The 20,946-nt window shown below is 37.7% G+C and overlaps 3 protein-coding genes and 1 long non-coding RNA gene across 6 annotated transcripts; all 4 read left to right on the forward strand.

Moving 5' to 3' along the window:
- Positions 1 to 213: 213 nt before the first annotated feature.
- On the forward strand, positions 214 to 7,173 carry LOC140780700 (lysophospholipid acyltransferase LPEAT1-like). Of its 2 annotated transcripts, XM_073126412.1 has the most exons (9): positions 214 to 871; positions 1,809 to 1,928; positions 2,032 to 2,069; positions 3,364 to 3,428; positions 4,305 to 4,373; positions 4,657 to 4,785; positions 5,017 to 5,150; positions 5,797 to 5,937; positions 6,760 to 7,173. In XM_073126412.1, the coding sequence occupies exons 1-9, from the start codon at positions 395 to 397 to the stop codon at positions 6,862 to 6,864; spliced, it is 1,278 nt and encodes a 425-aa protein (XP_072982513.1). In that variant the 5' UTR covers positions 214 to 394; the 3' UTR covers positions 6,865 to 7,173. The 2 variants fall into 2 exon arrangements, with proteins under 2 accessions (XP_072982513.1, XP_072982514.1); XM_073126413.1 differs by lacking the exon at positions 4,657 to 4,785 and having other exon boundaries at positions 220 to 871.
- Positions 7,174 to 7,817: 644 nt separating this feature from the next.
- On the forward strand, positions 7,818 to 12,265 carry LOC140781018 (uncharacterized). 2 transcript variants are annotated; one of them, XM_073126769.1, is made up of 9 exons: positions 7,818 to 8,067; positions 8,478 to 8,608; positions 8,718 to 8,803; positions 9,019 to 9,113; positions 9,504 to 9,600; positions 10,059 to 10,173; positions 10,648 to 10,802; positions 10,902 to 11,027; positions 11,823 to 12,265. In XM_073126769.1, exons 1-9 carry the CDS (start codon positions 7,886 to 7,888, stop codon positions 12,054 to 12,056), a joined length of 1,221 nt encoding a protein of 406 aa, XP_072982870.1. In that variant the 5' UTR covers positions 7,818 to 7,885; the 3' UTR covers positions 12,057 to 12,265. The 2 variants fall into 2 exon arrangements, with proteins under 2 accessions (XP_072982870.1, XP_072982879.1); XM_073126778.1 differs by having other exon boundaries at positions 7,912 to 8,067; positions 8,488 to 8,608.
- Positions 12,266 to 12,683: 418 nt separating this feature from the next.
- Positions 12,684 to 14,664, forward strand: LOC140781025 (uncharacterized). Its single transcript, XR_012107625.1, has 2 exons — positions 12,684 to 12,913; positions 13,487 to 14,664. It is a non-coding gene; the product is annotated as an uncharacterized lncRNA (long non-coding RNA).
- Positions 14,665 to 16,021: 1,357 nt separating this feature from the next.
- Positions 16,022 to 20,802, forward strand: LOC140782320 (uncharacterized). The gene is made up of 6 exons (XM_073128827.1): positions 16,022 to 16,281; positions 16,471 to 16,621; positions 16,729 to 16,787; positions 16,878 to 18,659; positions 19,716 to 19,869; positions 19,947 to 20,802. The coding sequence occupies exons 2-6, from the start codon at positions 16,516 to 16,518 to the stop codon at positions 20,624 to 20,626; spliced, it is 2,781 nt and encodes a 926-aa protein (XP_072984928.1). The 5' UTR covers positions 16,022 to 16,281; positions 16,471 to 16,515; the 3' UTR covers positions 20,627 to 20,802.
- The last annotated feature ends 144 nt before the right edge of the window (positions 20,803 to 20,946 follow it).

Below are 20,946 nucleotides of genomic sequence, written 5' to 3' on the forward strand. Positions count from 1 at the left end.
AATATTTTTTAGATATAAAAATACTAAAAGTTCATCAAGCTTTAATTAATATATTAAACCGTTTAGTTTAGACTTCAAATCTTGTATATGGCGGAACTATTGCTCTAATCTACTGAAATATTATTTCAAATCACCGCGCTCTCGAACTACTCCTCTAAATTAAGTCTAAATTAAGTTGGTATGTAAACGGCTATGGTTTTTAGTGACAAAGATAGAAAGAGATAATAGTTGGATTCTTTGATGGCAGTTGATCGTCTGCAATCTCCAATGCTGGACACTTCAGTTTCTACTTGTCAGCGCATAGTTTTCCTCTCTCTCTCTCTCTCTCTCTCTCTCGCGTGGCTTCTCTTCCGAAGTACGTCGAGGTCTAGGGTTAGGATTCCTGCTCTCTCCAATGTCCTCCGAGCTAACTTCCCTAGGCGACGGGGCCAACGGATCCACCTATTCAGGAGGCGAAGCGCCGCCGGAGGACGGCCATCCTCTCCTCGAGCCGACCGCATCCCCTGCCTCAGGGAGCGTGGAGGAGCTGGAGGAGAAGTATGCTCCATACGTGCGGATCGACGCGTACGGGGACATGGGCCGCGGAGAGCTCCCCTTCTCGGAGAAGCTTCTCCTCGGGATCGCTCTCGCGACGCTCGTCCCGATTCGGGTGGCGGTCGGGGTGATGATCTTGATCCTCTACTACTTGATATGCCGGATCTGTACCCTTTTCTCCGAACCGAATCTCGAGGACGGGCAGGAGGACTACGCGCACATGGTGGAGTGGAGGAGGAGGGTGGTCGTGCGGTGTGGGAGGTTTCTCTCGCGGGTGATGTTGTTCCTCTTTGGGTTCTATTGGATTCATGACTACTATCGGATCTTAAACACTGAGGTATACGATTGCGCTTGTACTTCCTTCAATAAATTCTCATTTGGATAGTCAATTTGAACTGTTCTTAAATTGTGATCCTGTTCCTAATGCTCTTTAAGTTACCTTAACATATATCCTTGTCAATTTCCTTCAGGGATTTCTTCCATGCCATGATTATATTTTAAAATAAAAAAGAATTCTCATCCTTAAGATATATCCTTGTCATAGCATATTCTTTCCATTGTTGAATGGTTGGTTATTTGTCATATGTCGATTCAATAGAAGGAAAGATGTGGAAGGTCATTTGTTGAATGGTTGATTCTTGTCATATGTCGATTCAATAGAAGGAAGGATGTGGAAGGTCATCCTTTATTAAACCTGTTGATGGTGTAGTGCATAGTGAATTAGTGGTTCCACTTTGGGCCATTGACATGTTCTTGCTCACTGGTGCGCTTTGGTCTACCATAACATAAGGAAGTATTTGCTCACATGAGGAGATCTGGAGATGTATGCATATTGTAATTACAGAAGGATCTCTTGGAATTCAACTCGAAGACCTACAGTCATTCTGAGCTTTGGGTATTTTTTAACTCTCTCTAACTAAGTTACTGATTCTTAAGACGATAGCAAACTTCTTGGAAGTTCAGTGATTTTTACAATAGTGAGTACCAAAGGAAAAAATACTGTCACCTATCTATCCTGTTCTTGTGTGCCACTAGTTTTAACTCTCTCCTATGTACTTATGAAGGAGATCAAGAGTGCTTTCTGTCAAAGAGCTTTTTAATACAAGTTGAATAGCAGACTCAAGTCTTTTCTTCTCTTCATTGTGAATGATTTGGACTTTCACCCTGATGATACTTTTATCTATAGATAAGTCCGCAAAGTTCTAATATCCTGGTTTTCAGGAGCTTAATGAAAATTTCTTTTTAATACTCTTTTCTTTTTATATTTTATTCAGGATGGGTATGCAAAGCAGTTTGTTGATTCAGAAAGACCGGGAGCAATTGTATCTAATCACGTATCTTATCTGGATATTCTCTATCATATGTCATCTTCCTTTCCAAGTTTTGTTGCAAAGGTAGTTCAGTGTTATAATTTGTAGTGGCAGGATGAGAACAAACAATTATGTAGACTTGGTTTTGATATGTTCATATTTCTGCAAAAACTGATTTTCGTTGAAGAGACCAGTGGCCAGACTGCCCCTTGTTGGTCTTATCAGGTACTGGCCTCCTCGATGTTACTTATAAGCTATGGTGCTTCATTTATCTTGCTTTTGACTTCTATCCATCTGTTTCTGTCGCATTGTACCTTAATCCTGAATATGTTTGCTTATATTCTCCAACTATTAAGGTGTTGCTTTGCTTTATTTTTACTTTTTATTTGAGGGGGCAAAAGTTTTTTCCCTTGAATAGCTGAGAGTCGTCATTCCAGTCAAACTTGCTTATTAGGGTTAACCAAAATTATAACAATTTTAGTAAAAAATAGTAAGCATAATTTAGGAGATCTTGTTTCCTGCCAACATTCCTCAACTACTAAAATTGAAGAACTTGTTTTCCCCTTCCCAGTACTTCTCCCTCTCCTGACATGAGTTGCATAGAAACTTCTTGCTCTCTTGACATGAGTTGCATAGAACTTCCTTATTTTCTAGGACGAGTTCATTTTTCCTTGATAAATCTTTTGATTAATCATGATATAGGTCTTATCCCAGTTATCTGTAAACTCTTGGTATTTAGGAAAATTTGCATTTAACACTTGCCTTTTGTACTTATATGCCGTTTACACCCTCCATTTTTAATATTTGCCAGTTAAGTCCTATATTTTATTAAATATATGTAGAAAGCACTGTTGTTAGATCTATTAACTAAACTTAACCCAACCTTTAGATTAAGTTAATTATACTAAAAGTCAAAATATTATGAAAACATCCTCGCCAAGTTATATCCAACTATACCCTGGCTAATTAGCTCTTTTTCTCTTTGAATCTTTTGTCTAAGGAGAAAGAACTAATCTCATATTCTAAAAGAAAGAAGAAGAAAAAAAAAGTACTAACATTTTGGTCTAATTTGCTCTCTTTCTCTTAATTTTAAGTCTCTTGCCTAAGGAAGAAGATGCAATCTCATGTCCTAAAAGAAAGAAAGAAGAAGAAAAGGAAGTAAGAGCATTTTAGTTATTGTAAGAAAAAATATTTGTAGTTCACGATATATATATATTTGTGCCATTTGCCCAAATAGTGTTAGTGTTAGCCTAATTCAGAGTGTTCTGTGCACATATTTGATAAATGTAGGACTCAATTTATGAATATTAAAAATGGAGGGTATAAACCATAAATGGTTAAAGGATGGGTGTTAAATGTAAATTTCCTTTATTTTAATCTAAGAAGCTGGTTTCAGTTAGGCTCTTCTTGTAACTATTTCAAGTAATTTGTTGGACTGAAGGTTTTTTCTCATTCCACTCAAGTCAAGTTCGGACTATCTGGATTGAGATAATGGTTTTGCCATTTCTCTTTTGTGCAGCAAGTGCCTTGGCTGTGTCTATGTTCGGCGAGAATCAAGAGGTTCTGATTTCAAAGGTGTTTCAGGTATATTCAAATTATGTTTCATCTTATAAGCCTTATTTTATGTCTATATATGTCCTATGTGTGCTGCAACTATACCAACTAATTTTACCCAAAAAACATTTTGATTTGGATTTTGTCATGCCTAAACCTAATCTGGTAGGTGCATGTTTTCTTGCTCATGTTGAATCCATAACTTCTAATTTTTTACAATTTTGTTTAAAGTTATGTTCGGTAAAATCTCGAACACCTAATGGTTTTTCAATTATATCCAGTTTGAAACTTTGATGCATCGTAAACTGATGAACACAAGTGCAGGCTTCCTGCAGTAGAAGTTCATTATCTCACTGTGCCAATGAGATGCACAGCATTTTTGCCTTAACTTCTATTACAAACAATCAATGTCTGCTTTTGTTGCCATCATTGTATAATGTCTTATTCATCGTTTCTTTGTCTGCATTTTAATAAAGGATGAACATAGTTTCCTTGATGTTATGATAGACTGAGCTCATTACAAGTGGAACTCAACATGTAATACATGTTTATATTTTTATATCTGTAGGAGTTGGTGTTCTTCTAGCAGTGTTAGGGAGTTATTGAAAAATATATTAGAAATTAAATGTTTCAGTTGTATAAACAAATGGTAATCTTTGAGTACCTATTCAAGTGTCCAACTGTCATCAATTGATAGTGACAGTTCTAAAATTCATGAAATAGCTGAGTGGTCAGGAATCAGGATAACAATGTATATGCCTTTAAATAGGATCTTTTGTGGGAACTTCGATATATGACTTGTTTTCACATTTTTCATAGTATTTTCTGTAATTAACTACTTTTATATATCAATATTCGATGCATTAATCTATTGACACTTGACTGTGAATATCTCTGTTGCTGCAGGTCTTGTGACAGAAAGAATCCAAGAAGCCCATCAAAATAAGCTTTGCCCAATGATGATGCTCTTTCCTGGTAAGTACACATGCATTTATTATTTTTTTTCCTGGTCCTTTCCTTTCATTGCATAGTCTTTTTCTTGATTCTCAGAAATAAGAGGAACATTTATATTTGTGTGCATGCCTTGAAATTCAGCTGTACATAATAAATGCATGTTGTAAATTTGTAATGTCTCACACTCTGCTAAGCTTATTTTTACCTTGTCATCCTTTGCTTTGTCATAGATAGTGGTTTAGTAATTACAGAAGGCATTACTATGTCCATTTTAAGGGACACTGATTGTGCATTATTTGTTTAGCTCCATTCCATTTTGGCGTGTACACCACAAAATATGACACCATCTCCATACTACACCTTCCACAAAACTGTGGACAGACTGTTGCATGTGGACATGATGTTGAAAGTCTGAAACAGTCTGCACATATAGGTAGGTGTAGGCTCTTTTTCAGGTTCTCATTCCATCTTCTGTTTGGCATACTTCTCTCAGTAGAGTTCTCTATGGTTCATGCTTAAGTGATTTTATATGCACTGTTTGAAGAAATATATTGTGTTATCTTCAAGTTTCACTTAATCCAACTAATCGTCTTACTTATTCTCTCTACAACTTTCTACACCTTATTTTTCTCTGGTCTAACTACTTTATTTTTGCTAACTTCAGAAGGCACAACCACAAATGGAGATTATCTTCTTCCATTCAAGACAGGTGCCTTTCTTGCAAAAGCCCCGGTGCTTCCAGTAATTCTAAGATATCCTTACAAAAGATTCAGCCCAGCATGGGACTCTATATCGGGGGTAAGAAAACCCTGGATGACTTAATCTCTCTTTGGAATATGGTTCTTATTTTTTGGTCGAGTTCCAAGATAACCGGTAGTCAACAAACACCATGTTTCAAATTGCTCCGGAAGATGATGTCATGCTGATTTTTTTTCCCACAATATAACATGTAACTGTTTTTTCTTTTTCCTGAAATAATTCTGTAGAGGAAATCATTCCGTAGAGGACCATGATCAGCCTTAGCCATGTGGTGCTTCTCTCCATCAGTAATTTGATGTAGCCAAGACTTATGCTAGTCTCTGGATCTGTCTTGGCATTTCCTCAAATGAATTAAAACTGAAAGATAAAGGAGACATGTGCATGAACAACAACAATGTGGAATAGATGTACTGTGATGCAAATTTCCAGAAAAATGTAGGTTTTTTCAGCCTTCAAATAGCTGCATTCTGGCATTTTATGCATGGTCTCCATTATGAACTGAGAAATGTATGAAATATCTTATCCAAAACCAGTGAATCAGCTTTCAGAGTCTCATATCAACAAGTTATTGTATCAAGCTAATACCACTTCATAAAAGTTTAGTTGCTGATATGTTTTTCCCCTATTCGATCACCATCTTATCCTGTCCAAGCATCATCTCTTTCTCTTCTTTATAATTTTGCAGGTCCGCCATGTATCCTTGCTTCTCTGTCAATTTGTTAATCATATTGAGGTGATCCATTTGCCTGTATACTATCCTTCTGATCAAGAAAAAGAGGACCCTAAGCTCTATGCTAGCAATGTCCGGAAATTTATGGCAACTGAGGTATGATGCTTGTCATCACTTCACTTTTGTTACTATAACTGAGATGTTCTGCTATAATTGTTTTGAGATCTATATATGTTATAATGAAGTGCAGATCATTCTCTAGGTACGGATATGGGATATTAGTTGAGTTTATTTGTTTGGAATTTGCATGTGATTTGGCTGTCTTATGTTGTCATATTTCCTCAGGCTTTAAGCAGTCTAGATCTGATCACTTACTAATTAGATTTGCTATGCTGGAAATAGCCTTCTAGTATTATCTGGCTTGTTGATATAATCAATTGAACCAATCAGGTTCTCAGTAAGACTTATAAAATCTAATTAAGTTAGATCTGTTTCCTCAAATTCTATCAAGCGATGAATGACTAGTTCTATGCATTTGTGTCTGAGTAAACTTCGAGAAACATTTTATGTTAAAAGTCTTTAAACTTCAAGGTTGGACTAGAAACTTTACCTTAAAACTTTGAAAAAAAATTTATGCTTCCCTAGCCATTAATTAGTAATTACATATTGAGATTGTGAAAAGTGGATACCAAGGTGGAGAGAGAAAAGGTGTTTGCTTTATTTCACCGTTTGATAAGCTTTTTTGAATCTCGAGGTGCACTTAATAGACAAAATGGTTTCAGAACTTTTGATAGAATTTTAATGTAATGTTTGTATTCTAAGTTTCTAACTCATTTATATTTATATACGGCTGATTTGTCCTCATGCATTTTCCTTTCAAGTCTATTATTCTTACATCCACATGTGACTAGCATGAGTTGCAGCTTGTTTATTGATAACCAGATCTGCCTTGCTAATCTGTTCATTGGCTTTCTGCAGGGCAAAATGATCCTTTCAGATATTGGGCTGGCCGAGAAGAGATTCTATCATGCTGTGCTGAATGGTAATAGTCTACCTTGTCTTTTACATGAGAAAGATGATTGAGAATCCCTTGACCTCGCAAACAGGATATGTGCAGACAGACAGCTGAGTTTTTGTTTCCTTCTTCTTTTTCTAACTATGTATATTAACCTAGTAGTGAACCGTTAGTTGTCCACCGGGTGTTTCAATTTGAGAGGATAGTCCTAACATACTATTTTGTTCCGTGTAAATTCCACCGGGTGTTTCAATTTGCTGCAAACTAGTCTGGATGCCATGGGGTCTTGAGTATAAACAAACCATGCTCTACTTGTATTATTTTTCTTGTACAGCTTTGGACACTGAAAGAAAAAAGAAAAAAAAATCTTCCTTTTCCCTTGTGTGTGGTTAAAATGGCTAATCTGTCTTCATAAGTAAATCCCACCATTTTGTTGTTGAGGCTTCTCAACCATTATGAATAGAGTCTGCATCACCTACGGCCTCAACCATCAATTTGGTCTTCCTGCAGGTTTTGTTATGTGAAAGCTAATGTGAGATATGAGCTCTGTCAATTCTCCATAGATGTTGCTATTGTTATAGTAAATGAACAGAAGTGGAAAGATAACGGCATGTTGGAGCGAGTAGAGATATCATTGGTTCTATACTTGAACTCCAACATGCTTTTGGAATTCACACGAGCAACGACTTTGCAGTGGATTATTGTTGTCAGGGTTTCTCATCTATAATGCAAAGTGTCATCTTATTATTTTCTTTTAACAATAAGAAAATAATATATTGAAGTTAAACTACCACGATCTAGTAGAAAGATTATGCAAATGCACTGCCATCTTATTAATCCAATGCAATTACGCATTACCAGATCACTGGTAGTGTGATTGTAAAAGGGATTTGGGTAATGATGTGAAGTGAAAAAATTAAGTAAAATTAAAATTAATATCGCTGTGTGGATTCGGATCCTATACGGTTCCCGTCAAGATCCGATCCTTTGCCACCTTTTAAAGACCCAAATACGAAATGTTAGCCATGGCGAGATAAGGTAGTAGTAGTTGTTGTTGTAGTAGTAGTAGTAGTAGTAGTAGTTACCCCCATGGAGGCAAAACTTTCCCGAGTCTCCCGGTCGCTGACTCCTTCGCCAATCCAAGAGCTCTCCCACCTCGCTCAGCGATGCGGCGCCATCAACCTCGCCGAAGGATTCCCTGACTTCCCCGCACCTCCTCACCTCAAAGACGCTGCCGTCTCCGCCATCAACGCCGACTTTAACCAGTACAGGTTTGGTTCCATCTCTTTGGGAAGAGTTTCGTCTCTTTTCTTGCTTCCTCTTACTCTTCTTTTGGCCTGGACGCTGAGCTTCTCAGAAAAGAATCGACTTTTTCCTTGTGCGAATGCATTTAGTAGTGACGGTATTGGTTTTTGTACTTTTAAAATCTAGACCCATTTCTTGATTGGGTCTAACGACGCCGATGATCTCAGGAGGGAGTCAGCATGCTCGTTGTTTGAAGCAATTTAGAGATTGTATAAGTCTTTTCATTTGTTTTTGTCGAGGCAGCACCTTTACAATTCTAGTGTATAATTTTACTTCGTCGGTAAATTTTAAAGTGATGATCTTTCGTTTCGTGCTACCTATTTCAATTTTGAGTGTTCACTTGGATTCTTGAATTGAAGAGGCTTTTGCTTCCAAGGCATGTGCAGGGAATTTGTGACCTCTTGGCGGTGGGAATGAAACGAAACCATGGTCTTGACGTAAATCCTCTCACGGATTTTGTGATATCCGTTGGCCAGACAGAGGCATTCGCAGCAGCGATATTTGCAAGTATGAGAATGTCTGGATGTCTTGGGAGTATTTTCATATGAAATCATTTTCTTTTTACGTTCTTGAGATTTCAAGAGGTTGGTATTCATTGTTTACAATTGTCAAACAGTTGTCGATCATGGTGATGAAGTTTTGTTATTTGATCCTGTTTATGAAACATATGAATCGTGTATCGCCTTAGCTGGAGGCATCCCTGTAAGTTTCATATCCTTACAACTTTGTGAAGGCATCCCTGTAAGTTTCATATCCTTACAACCGTGTAGTTAATGATGAATTTTTGATATGCACGAGTTTATCTTAGTAACATTTTGCTGTATCGGTGACTTGTGTAAGATCTGTTTTACTCTTTTGGTTGAGTCAGCTTAACAGTACCTCTATCTGAATGTTGAATTTTTTATTGAAAATTTTAGGTATATGTGGCATTAGATCCACCTTGCTGGACTTTAAACGTAGACAGATTTATGAAATCCTTTACTAGTCGAACAAAAGCTGTAATTTTGAACAGGTCAGTATTTTCTTAGTACATCAAGCCAATGGTTTATGCGTGTTGTTCTGCACTCCCAAATCCATGGATGTGAAACATCTCCTATACCATTTATGCATTTTTATTGTACCATTTTCTCACTGGACTCTTAGATAAGCTTATTATTATACATCAGCAACTTCTGCGTCTTTTTTTGTAGCACTAGTATATGCTTACATGAAACCTCTCACCTCAATAATTGACGGCATGCTATCAAACTTTAACTAAATATAAGCTTGGATTGATTTTTTTTTTATCATTTTCTACTGTAGGAAAGATGCAACCTGTAAGTTCCTGTATGATTCTTTTATAAGCTAATTTGATGAGAAATACAATTTAGATTGTGCGAAAGGCTAATTGGTACTTACACAGTCCGCACAATCCAACTGGCAAAGTTTTCAGCATGGAAGAACTTCAAGTCATTGCTGAAGCCTGCTGCAGTATGGACTGCATTGCTGTAACAGATGAAGTATGCATGACTTTTTTACCTAAATGTATCAGTTATCTGTATCAATAGCTAAGATGTACTTCAAAAAAATTTAAAAAAAAAAGGAAAAAGAAGATGTAGAAACAAATGAAATATTCAAACCTAAGCTAGGTTTTTATAGTGATACATATTCTTTTTGCAGATCACTGAATAGCTAGCCATCACATGCTTGATTCACTTGCTCTTGCTGAATAGACACTACTAGATGGGATAGTTGTACAGAAATAATTGCCTGACTTTCATATAGCAAAACTTGAGGAAGTTGGTACTTCAATTGATAAATATGTTTCAGCATGCCATTTGACATTTGTAATGGTTTTATACTTTTACTTATATTGGACCTAGAAAGTTGTTAAATTCTTTCCAATCAGGAAGGTGTAATTAATTGATAAATATTCCTCATGTTGAAACAATTAATGGGAGATTTTATTTCCTCTCAGGTGTATGAATATATAACCTTTGGCATGGAAAAACATATATCCCTGGCCTCCCTTCCAGGGATGCAAGAAAGGACCATCATTACATCATCTTTGTCAAAAACGTTTAGTGTCACAGGTGATCAGAGCTGTTATCTTGTTTCTTCACTTGCTATTGTAGCTAAACTGGCTGACTGACACCATGGGAGTACTACTATTCCAATCTATGTTGACATCCGAGTATTTTGAATTTCTACTTTTCCCTGCATGAACTACAATTTTGCCCCATTAGGATCCTGTGAACTGAATATGCAAATTTGTTAATTGTTACGAACTGTTTTATGTTTATCGTTACCATGAAATTAACTTCTACTGTTCTACAAGTTAACCCATTCAATAAGTTGGAATATTTGCCACAAGTCCAGAAGTCGAACATAAATAGATGGACATGCTTTTGCAAGTGAACTGTGATTGTCTTGTCCTCTCTCTCTCTCTCTCTCTCTCTCTCTCTCTCTCTCAGTTTTGTCATCCTTCATTAGAACAAGCTGTTCCATTCATGATATTTCAGTTCTAATTAGTGACTATTATTTCACTTGTCAATCTAATTAAATAGGTTGGAGAATCGGTTGGGCTTGTGCCCCGTCTAATATTGCATATGCGATAAGAAATATCCACATCAAAATCACAGATTCGGCTCCTGCACCTTTCCAGGAAGCCGCACTGACTGCCTTGAGAAGCCCACCAGATTATTTCAATTCCTTAAAAGCAGTGAGTGCTTGTGGTAATATGTGGAGCTGCAATGATTCAATCGACCCAATATGATGCTTTTTAAATGGTCTTTTTATGTATTTCTTGTTTCTCAATAAGGCATACGAGGGAAGGAGAGATTGTGTCATTGAGATGTTATCTAATCTCGGATTTCAGATTCACTTCAAGCCACAAGGTTCTGTATTTGTGTTTGCTGAGCTACCTGAGAACTGGCATATTTCTGATGTAAGTGCCTTGCTCTTTCAACATCCAGCTTTTTATCTTGACCATTTTTTATATTGCTCTCTTACGAATATACGTCTGAAATCTTAAATACAGTTATAAAGGAATCTCTTTCTTCGATTATAACATAGATGTAATTTGGAATGCTAAACTTGCCCCCTTAATTTCAATCTTTCTCTACATTGGTAATACTTGCAAGTTCCAATTATAGGGGAGCCAATTTAGTTCTCTCTGCACCTCTTTGCATTGATCAGACTCATATACACATAATAATAAAGTCTAGGCCAACATCTGAATGGCTCTGATTACATTAAGCACCTTACTCCTTTCATAACTATTAATTGTCTAATTTATAAGACTCGAACAATGAGGATTATTTTATTTCTGAGAGTAGAAGATTCTGTGTTTTTAGATCCAGAAAAATGACAAATTCCTAGATATTAGGTCAAGCCTAGTGTAGTTATTTGAAAATATACTTTTGTTCATAGCAGACAAATAGAAAGAAAATAATTGATGAACCAACAGACATGTATTTGCCATCTTTATGCTACTGCGATCTCTTTATGGATGTTTCTGCCTCACCTCATGTAAGAGGCCAGCTGTTAGTACTGCAATCCTATTATTTGTAGATGGTAGTCTTCTAATTTTATATCAGTTGAGCTTTTGTATCTATACCCTGTAAAGTGTTCATTTCTGTGCAAAGCAGATTAATTTATATTACGGCCTCATCTTTATGGAATCTAGTTGACTGATAGTTCCATGTAATCTCATTCAAAATTTGCACTGTGGTCATTGCAGATTGATTTTGTCAGGAACTTGATTCAGGAGGCCGGAGTTGCAGCCGTACCTGGCTGTGGATTCTTCCATGCGGGCCCTAATATCAAGACCTATCAGAACAGATATGTGAGGTTTGCTTTCTGCAAGAGCGAGACCACTCTGAATGCTGCCTCTCAGAAGATGCGAGACCTTATGGACAGCAACGGGGCACATTCAGTCTTTGGAATGAAAGAAGTTGTTCCAACTTCTAATTGAAACAAAGTAATATCGGTCGAGAAACTTAACAACTTCATCGGTTAATCATTAGTAGAAAGATCTCAGCGTCATGTAAATTCACAAGAAGTGCGGTCATCTCTTGAACCATTTGATTTATCTGAAATTCTAGTTGCACCAATTACAAAGACAGATGACCCTGAATTTATGTAGACAGAATGCTTGTATGTTATTATCCTAATGGCTTAAAAGATACTTGCAGTGGATGTCAGATGTTTTTTAGTTCCAATACCTGGTATATGACAGCATGAGCAGTGTCATGTTGATGGAAGTATGGGCTTGAGCTAAGTAAACTGGAATTATGCTTGAGATTGCCCTTTTCTAGGATGATAAGTGTCCATTAGTCCATGTCAACTTTGCATAAAGCTCTTATATGCCTTGAAATCTATCCCTCAGTTATTAATAAATTATCAATTATTAGGATCAAAGGAAGATAATATGGGGAATGCTGCAATGCCGTCCATATTTTTTTGTTCGATCCGTTATGAAAGCATCAGTTGTCAGCCATCTGATCACGATCCGATGCACCAGATCGCCACGACCACATATGACCGTTGCAACTTTGGAAATTTAAACAGCAGTAAACTGTAAACAAAGAGGGAAAAGAGAGGTGAGTGTGAGGTCAGAACAATGAAGAAAGGAATCCAAAGAGTAGCATTTGGCTTCTCAGGGGCGGACGAAATCGAAAGAGAAGAAGAAGAAGAAGAAGTGGAGGAAGACAAATCCAAGGGCAAAGGCCAACCCATTTGGGTCTGCGAGGCCTCGAGAAGTGGTGCTCCAAGAGAAGGTGTGGATTGGAGAAAGTTTGATGAGGAACTCGAGTCCCATTCAAATCCCAGGTACTTAGTTCTTTTACTTTTTTATTCTTAAGGATTGAATTGGGTTCCTTAGTAGGAATCTCAAATTTAGTGCCAGTATACAGTAATTAAACTTGGCATGCATAATAGTAGCCAAATCAAACTTTTTGAAAGCCTAAGTTCAGAAATTATGCAGAAGAATGAACTCACTTTAATAGTAAGAGTGGTAGTCAATGAACACTCTTTCTTTTAGTGGACTCAACACTCGTGCACAAGAAATTTCAACTCAATCACAAGCAATTAAACAAAGTAACAACTCTCTGTAGTTTAGCTTCTCTACATATATATATACATACTGATTGTTATGTTTGAAGCATATTGTTCCTCCCTCTGCACTCCTCTGCTTGTTATGATACTGGATCCAACTGTTGACAACTTTTCTTGGTTCAGATATTGGCAATGATTGAAACATGAAGTATTTCTATACTTTGAAACACCATTATCCTCTATAGTTTGAAATAGTTACAGATGTATTTCTTTGCTTTGTTTAGTACTTAAATCTCAAACAACATGAAGAGTATATATACATGTATAAGAATGTTTTGATGCACACAGGAAGGGTAAGAACATAACTTCAACAACAACAAAATGCCAAGAAGATAAGATCTCTCGCGTTGTGATGCAATTAGAGCGAAAGAAACAGGAGATGCGAAACGCGAGAACTGTTGGTCTTCTGAAGAAGGACCAAAATACCAAGAACATCGGTGTACTAGTTGACAAAGATTCAAAGGGTTCGAAATGGTAGAGTAGAACTCAACACCAATGGCCTCCACCGCAGTCGAAATCGACTATTTGATGCTCGCTATCGAATGATAGCAAATAATGAAATTAGGTCGGTCGAAGTAAGAGCGAATGCAGGATCGAATTTTAAGAGGAAATACTCTGGAGAATGGAGCAGCAATGCAGATGCAAAGTCATGCAAGTATTGTTACATTGAGAAGGCTGGAGTGATTTGTTCTAGAGAAAAGGTGCAACCAACTAAGAGGAGAGGAGTTCTTATTGATCTCAACTCTAAAAGAAATGCACAAGATTACCATCATGTTTGTGATGCATTAAAGAAGAGGCATTCTGATGAGCAACATGGATGGCAGAATACTGAAGCAAGGATGTGGAGGCTCTCAGCAAAGTTCAACCGATGAAAGTAAACGAACATAGAGGAAGGGAATACTACTACAATGAGTGAGTTTGTGCCAACAAGAACAAGAACAAGAACAAGAACAAGAAGCTCTCAGCAAAGTTCAACTGATGAAAGTAAATGAACATAGAGTAAGGGAATACTACTACTACAATGAGTGAGTTTGTGCCAACAGTAACAAGAACAAGAAGCTCTCGAACTCGGACTGGCTTCTACTAATCAAAGGAGAAAAGGGGAAGCGAGTTAAGGAAGTAGTGAATGCTCTCCACTATGAAGTATTCATAAGATAACATCCGAAGAGAAATCTTTACGTTATCTGAGTCTCATTTATTATGGCTCTCCTTTTCCTCCTCGTGTCTCCCTGAAAACAGAGGACACTTTAACCACCAATAGCATGAATGTTCTGCTGTGGACCCGCAGCTTGGTGTCCAAGTAGAACTTGACACGTAGATTGCTGCGCGAGCGAGCTTCGAATCCTCTTGTCCTTTTAGACCGAGTGCTTATAAGCAAACTTGGGGTGTGGTTTTATCTTTTATTTTTACTATTTTAAGTGTGCCTCTCCGCTAATTTATTTATAAATTTTAATAAGAAACTAGATGTGCAGGCCTAATCGACCCATATAAAAATTTTAGGTCCTCTAAAAAATTTGCCAAGCTCTAATGAAAATTTTCAAAATCGCAAAGTCTTATATTTGAAATTTCTCCATATGACTTAGATAATTCTTCTAAAGGATTTAAAATTTCTCCCTTTAATATTTGGATTAAGAATTTATATTTGAAAGTCGGTAACCGAATTATAGTTTCCAACGCACCCAATAATAATAATAATAATAATAATAATAAATATTGTCGGTGAGATGAAAAGGCAATCTTGTGGGATTTCTTTGAGACTTGGATGGGTCATACTATATTCTCTTAGATATTCATATCATTTAGTTCCTTCTCGATTGCCTCCCTTAACTCTCAAGCTCTTTCGGTTTCGCCTAAGCTTCAAGTCTTTGAAAAACCTCTCTACCCTCCAAAGTGAAGACATTTTTTTTTCTAACTAACTATCTTTCACAGAGTCTATACGAGTAACCTAGTTACTAAGAAGGGCTTCTCAGATCTTTCCCCTACCCTCTCTATGGTGACACTCTAGAGTCCCTCCACCACCTGCTTCTCAATTAAGTGTATCTTCCTCAGCCCTTCTAGAGTTCCTTCCCCTTAGCTCTAGGCCTGATCTCTCCCATCGTCGCTCCAGGCCTACTAATCTTCCTGGCATACAACATCCCTACATTCTAGTTTTAAAATAAGCCACATACCGACTGTTTGATTTGCTCTAATAACTGCTGTGGAATAAGTGAACCCCCCCCCCCCCCTCATCTTCTCATATATTGCATGAATCTTTCTTTGCTTTCTTATCGCTGTAATGTCCCTACTCTTTTCTCCCTCTCCCTGATACATCACCATTTGTTTAATAATATAACTAGTTGCGTTAGGTCCGCGTTTCATGAACTTTGAAAAAATATTTAGGTTGTTTATAATTCACTTTAAAATGTTACTAGCAAGTTAGGTGACAAATTCGTAGGGGAAAGTATAGTCTAAGTAACTCTTCTACTAATAGCATTAAATGATTTAATATTAATAGGACTTCAAAAGGACTAGGAGCATTAATAATTTTTTCCCTGTCATATGAACCACCACTTCGCAATACTGGCATATATGTTATATATATATATATATATATATATATATATTCCTCATAGAAACTTTATGCGCGTAGTCGCATATCTTGGATCGCCCGTTACCACCGTTTGGAATTTGAAATGGAGCTCATCTCCCTCCCCAAAAAGAGCCGTTGGCTTATCGTTTTCTCCACTCCGCTTTCTTCTCTTCCCCCATTTTAAATCTATATCGATTAATTTATGCCAACTATAACACTTAAAATCTCCGATCTCCACATCTCTCTCTCTCTCTCTCTCTCTCGATCTCGATCTCGAACTTGATCTCGAGTAAAGGGTCTCCTCTTCCAACCATCTCTCCCATCTCCTACTCTCTCTCTCCTTAAGAACTACGAAAACCCTAACCCTAAAGCTAACAGTAATCTGAGCGAGCTATCGGGAAGATGGGCGACGAGTGGGCGACGAGTGGAGTGCATGGGATCTACATCTCGCTTCCATGAGGTCTGCATATCTCTGCCCTAGCTAGGGTTTTCGGCTATTTGGAGATTAGGCGAGGTGAGCTTAAAGAAATTTAGTTCATTTCCTAGTCATTCAGTTTTTGTTCTAGTTTTGTTACGGTTCGATCTGAAGATAGAAGTTTAATCCTTCCTTTTTGTTGATCTGGTTTCCAATTAATTGTATTGCCACTTATGATCTTAATTGGTTCAAAATACCATTTTGTTGAATCTGGTAATTTCTTTGCAGTAAGGTGAAGTGTGGTACTGAAAGTGTAGATAATTAATTCAAGTTATGGGGGCAGAAAAGGGTGGTTCGAAGAGTGGTGGTTTTTTTCATCTGTTTGATTGGAACAGGAAATCTCGGAAGAAGTTGTTTTCCAATGGTACCATTTCACCTGGTAAATTTATTCTCTATAATGCTTCATCTGAGTGCAGAAAAATAAAAGAAAGTACTTTGCTTCTCCTTCTTTCTCTTATTTTGCCAAAAAAAAAAAATTAATTTCAGAGGGCACAAAACAAGGGAAGAGAAGCAATGATAATTTACCCAGTACGCGATTCCGGATGGTAGGAATTTCTACCCTTTTTCTTTCTTTGATCATTGTTTTATATCAATGACACCAGTGTTGGTACTTACACTATTGTTGATGCTGTCAGATTGATGAGGAAGAGATTGTTGGAGTATCGAGTATTAAGGGAAGCAGCGACTACAGTTGCGCTTCCTCCGTGACAGATGAAGAAGGAAATGGGACCAACAAAGCACCAGGAGTAGTAGCCAGGCTGATGGGTCTGGACTCTATGCCCACCTCAGGTGTTTCAGAACCCTACTGCACTCCTTTCATTGATAGACGATCTCTTCGTGACAATCATAACCTTAAAAGGAGTCCTGAATTCTGCACGAGCAGCAATAGGTTTAATCAGGAGCACAATAGAGCTGAGAGCTATTTTCGGAAGCCAATAGAGTTTAGGTATCAGAAGATGCCCAGCAGCCCCATAGAGAAGTTTCAGACAGAGACACTGCCTCTAAGATCAGCTAAATCTCTCCCGATAAGCCACCACAAGTTGTTTTCACCAATAAAGAATCCTGGGTTCACCTCGGCAAAGAATGCAGCCCAAATAATGGAGGCAGCGGCAAAGATTCTTGAGACAGGTCCTCAAGCTAGTAGTGGGGGCAAAGTCTCGTCTTTTGGTTCATGCTCGATCCCTTTGAAGGTTTGTGATCCAAAGGAGAGCATGGCAGCCTCTCAAAGGACATCGAGACTGCTACAGTTAACCAGAACACCTGTGGGCTCTAGTGATGTCAGGTTTTCAAGGGGAGAAGGCGGCCAATCATTAAATAGGAGTTGGAATGGTGCAGAAGATATTGTCATATTCAAACCCTCCCCAGATTCTCGCGAGCTCAATCCTGGTGGTGGAAAGGGTAAGGGAAGATCTATTTCTTTGGCTGTCCAAGCCAAGGTGAATGTCCAGAAAAGGGAAGGCTTAAGCACACCTCTTAGGAGTTCTTCAGTTCAGAAAGAACATGATCAAGTTAAATTAAACCAACCATTTAACTGCCAACCAAATGGACAGAAGAACAAGCAACAAAAGAAGCCATCGACGAGCAATGCATCTGGTGTCCTCAGACAAAACAATCAGAAACAGAATTGCCAGTCGAGCAGAAGCAAGTTAGCTTCAAACAAGTCCATCTCTAATCAGCAGGGACGAAAAGTGCTTTCTGGAGATGCCTCTTCTGTAAAGCATAAGGGTGTAAACAAAATTTCTGCCAATACAAGAGTTGGTTACAGAAAGGAAGTTTTGGTGACAGGTGAACTAGAAAGGGAAGGGTCGTCGAGTAATAAGGATTTCCCTCAAAAGAAAAGGTTAATAGAGCGGAGCTTCAACAATGACAAGAGTTCTTTCGTCGATAACACATTCATGAATAGACATGAAGAATGTATTCAACCTAATGTAGTTATAGAAGAGCGTGCGAAGCGGAATAAAGATAACAGAGATGTTACAGATGTTGTATCCTTTACCTTCACATCCCCTTTGGTAAAACCCATGGCTGGATCCCAGTCTTCTACCCATGTGGTAGAGAGCTGGGATAGAAGGAACGGTTACTGGTTTGATGCTCATGGTGAACCAACTGCTTCAGATGCAAAAGGTAAAAGCTTATTGTCTCCGGGAATAAATGCCATCAAGGGTGATGCTTTGAGCCTTCTTTTAGAACAGAAGTTGAGGGAATTAACATCAGGGGTCGATACATCCAATGACTTCATGAGGGCTGCAAGTTTTGTGCCCTCCTTTTGTACTACAGAACCAAGATCTGTTAACCTTGACAGCAGGGCTGCTGAACATGGGAAACTGAAACATAGTCCTCGCAAAGATAAACCTGCTGATATATTTGACTCCTGCCTTGCTACAACCAACAGTCAGTCGTTTGGAATCAAACAGCAGGTATATTTTTTTGCTTTTGTCTTTTCCATTCTCTGATTGTCATTTTAATCGTAGCTGTCCAGTTATTCTTTGACTTGTTTAACGGATAATGCAGGACAAATAATAATTGGACAACAGGTTATTATTTTAGTTCTACAACTCTAAACTGCTCTAAACACGTTGTTTGATTACCTTGTCTGCAAACATATTATTGCTATAATCTATTATTTGCAAGTTGATCTGATCACAATTTTAATATTCTATGATTTGAGATGATGCTAATGATTCCATATTGCTACTAGTACTCTCTATATACAATCATTTCTGGCGCAGTAACAGATTCTTGGCTTTTTGGTGATTAGGACATGTTGTCAGATTCATTTGCTATCTAACATGGACACTCCATCTCACAGTGTCGTCTGGAAGATTAGCTCTCTTATATACGTGTCATGCATATGCATGTCAGAAGTATGCGAAGTGTACTACATTTATGTAGTAATAATCTGTGGTTAATTGACAACAATATGGATCAGCATACAAAATACTACATTTATGTACTACAACATGTCTTCCGACTTAAATTCACAATTCTTTTCCTGTCTTGTATCTGTGCATGTGAATTGAACATCTGAAAAATCCACTTCTAGCATCCTAGTAGAACTTCTGGATTGAGTGTCTATCTGATTCCGAAATTTAGTTTTGGCATAGAGCTATTGAAAATCAATCATCTATTTGCTGGCACCAGTGTACTCTAAAATAGGGTTCTCTTCAAGAATCATTAGTTGTTGTACCTCCATTCGTATATTTTCATGAAGATGATATCTGCCGTTATATATATGTACATGAAATTTCTTTGTATTTGATCAGATTGCTCAAATTTTAGTAAATAATTTCTTGCTATGTGGGGACATACAAGAGCCCCGAGGCTCCCTCCGAGTTTCTTGATGTTGAATTTCTCATCTTTATCATTGTTTTTTCTTCCAGTCCCTTTGTTTGGAAGTCAAATTGAATTCTTTTTTCATCAGTGAAAGCTCATAAGATATCGATCTCTTGACTGCTCTTCAAAATCTTTTTCAGATAGTAGAAGAGGTGGAATGCAGCAGCAGCAGCAGTAGCTACACACGAAAGGAACAAGTTCAAAAGATTCAAAACCTGAGTCCCCTTTCTATATTCGAAGCAACCTTTTCCACTGAAAGTTGTCGTTCATCAGAGAGCTCAGGAAGCACAGATGGTAAACTATGAATAATTAGAATTTTCTGTGGTATCTGTTGATCATGCCAATACTCATAAAATACTTTCTCTTGCTAGGGAGCAAGGCAAGTTCATCATCTGTCCAAGCTCAGAATGCTGTTGCCCTCACTTTCTCAAAGACAACTTCATCTGTTGAAGCTGAAATGGAGTTATCAGATTCAGCCTCCTCTACATTTGCTGACAACTCAAATTCGCCAGATATTAGAATTGCAACTCAGTTTGAAAAGGACAAACAAGAAGAGATTGAGTACATTAGAGAGATATTATGCAATGGAAAGTTGACATCCGATAATCATCTTAGCTCATGTTTTTTAAGTCATGCTGGTACAACATTGCATCAGCTGGTCTTTGATAAAATGGAAGCTAAGAGAAATAGAAAAGCACACGAGAAGGAAAACATGGATGGTAAAGTGGATAGAAAACTGTTGTTCGATTGTGTCAATGAATGCTTAGACACGAAATGTAGCCTCTACTGTAAAGCAGGATATCAAGCATGGGCCAAAGGGCTAACAGTCACTGAGAAGGACCTGGCCTCTGAATTCTGCAATGAGATTTCTGGGTGGAGGAACATGGGAGACTGGATGGTGGATGAGCTTGTGAACAAGGACATGAGCACTCACTTAGGAAGGTGGCTGGATTTTCAGATTGAAGCATTTGAAGCAGGTGTGGATATTGAGAGGGACATATTAAGTTCTTTGGTTGATGAAGTTCTTGCCGATATCTGCATCGGAACTTAGCATTTTCTTCCTGGTGTTTTTTTTTTTCTAAAAAAAAAAAAGTATTTTTGAATAGTGTAGATTGTTTCTTCTTTCTATTCGAGCCTTGATTTTGTAATCATCTGTATTGACCGTTTAAAATTAAACGTATCTCAAAATCTATTTTGAATGACTAACTTCATTTTGGTTTTAGACTACTACTGATCTTTTCGAGTGTCTGAAATATCCCGAAAATTGGGCTTATGTCGCTCGAAGTCGGCTGAAATGGTCTCATGGTGTACTTGAATTGGCCTGAGATTTGTGTCGAGCCATTGACAGATTAGATTAGCTTAAACAGGTCT

The sequence above is a fragment of the Typha latifolia genome, chromosome 1 (assembly GCF_019914945.1).
Source record: "Typha latifolia isolate L0001 chromosome 1, TyphaL0001v2, whole genome shotgun sequence".
NCBI lineage: Eukaryota > Viridiplantae > Streptophyta > Magnoliopsida > Poales > Typhaceae > Typha > Typha latifolia.

Coding starts and splice junctions, on each gene's coding strand:
- LOC140782320 (XM_073128827.1), top strand. CDS start 16,516: ATGGGGGCAGAAAAGGGTGGTTCGAAGAGTGGTGGTTTTTTTCATCTG. Junction 16,788..16,877: donor CCAGTACGCGATTCCGGATG/GTAGGAATTTCT, acceptor TGATGCTGTCAG/ATTGATGAGGAAGAGATTGT. Junction 18,660..19,715: donor CGTTTGGAATCAAACAGCAG/GTATATTTTTTT, acceptor AATCTTTTTCAG/ATAGTAGAAGAGGTGGAATG.
- LOC140781018 (XM_073126769.1), top strand. CDS start 7,886: ATGGAGGCAAAACTTTCCCGAGTCTCCCGGTCGCTGACTCCTTCGCCA. Junction 8,068..8,477: donor GCCGACTTTAACCAGTACAG/GTTTGGTTCCAT, acceptor TTTGCTTCCAAG/GCATGTGCAGGGAATTTGTG. Junction 9,601..10,058: donor GCATTGCTGTAACAGATGAA/GTATGCATGACT, acceptor ATTTCCTCTCAG/GTGTATGAATATATAACCTT.
- LOC140780700 (XM_073126412.1), top strand. CDS start 395: ATGTCCTCCGAGCTAACTTCCCTAGGCGACGGGGCCAACGGATCCACC. Junction 1,929..2,031: donor TTCCAAGTTTTGTTGCAAAG/GTAGTTCAGTGT, acceptor TTTTCGTTGAAG/AGACCAGTGGCCAGACTGCC. Junction 5,938..6,759: donor GGAAATTTATGGCAACTGAG/GTATGATGCTTG, acceptor GGCTTTCTGCAG/GGCAAAATGATCCTTTCAGA.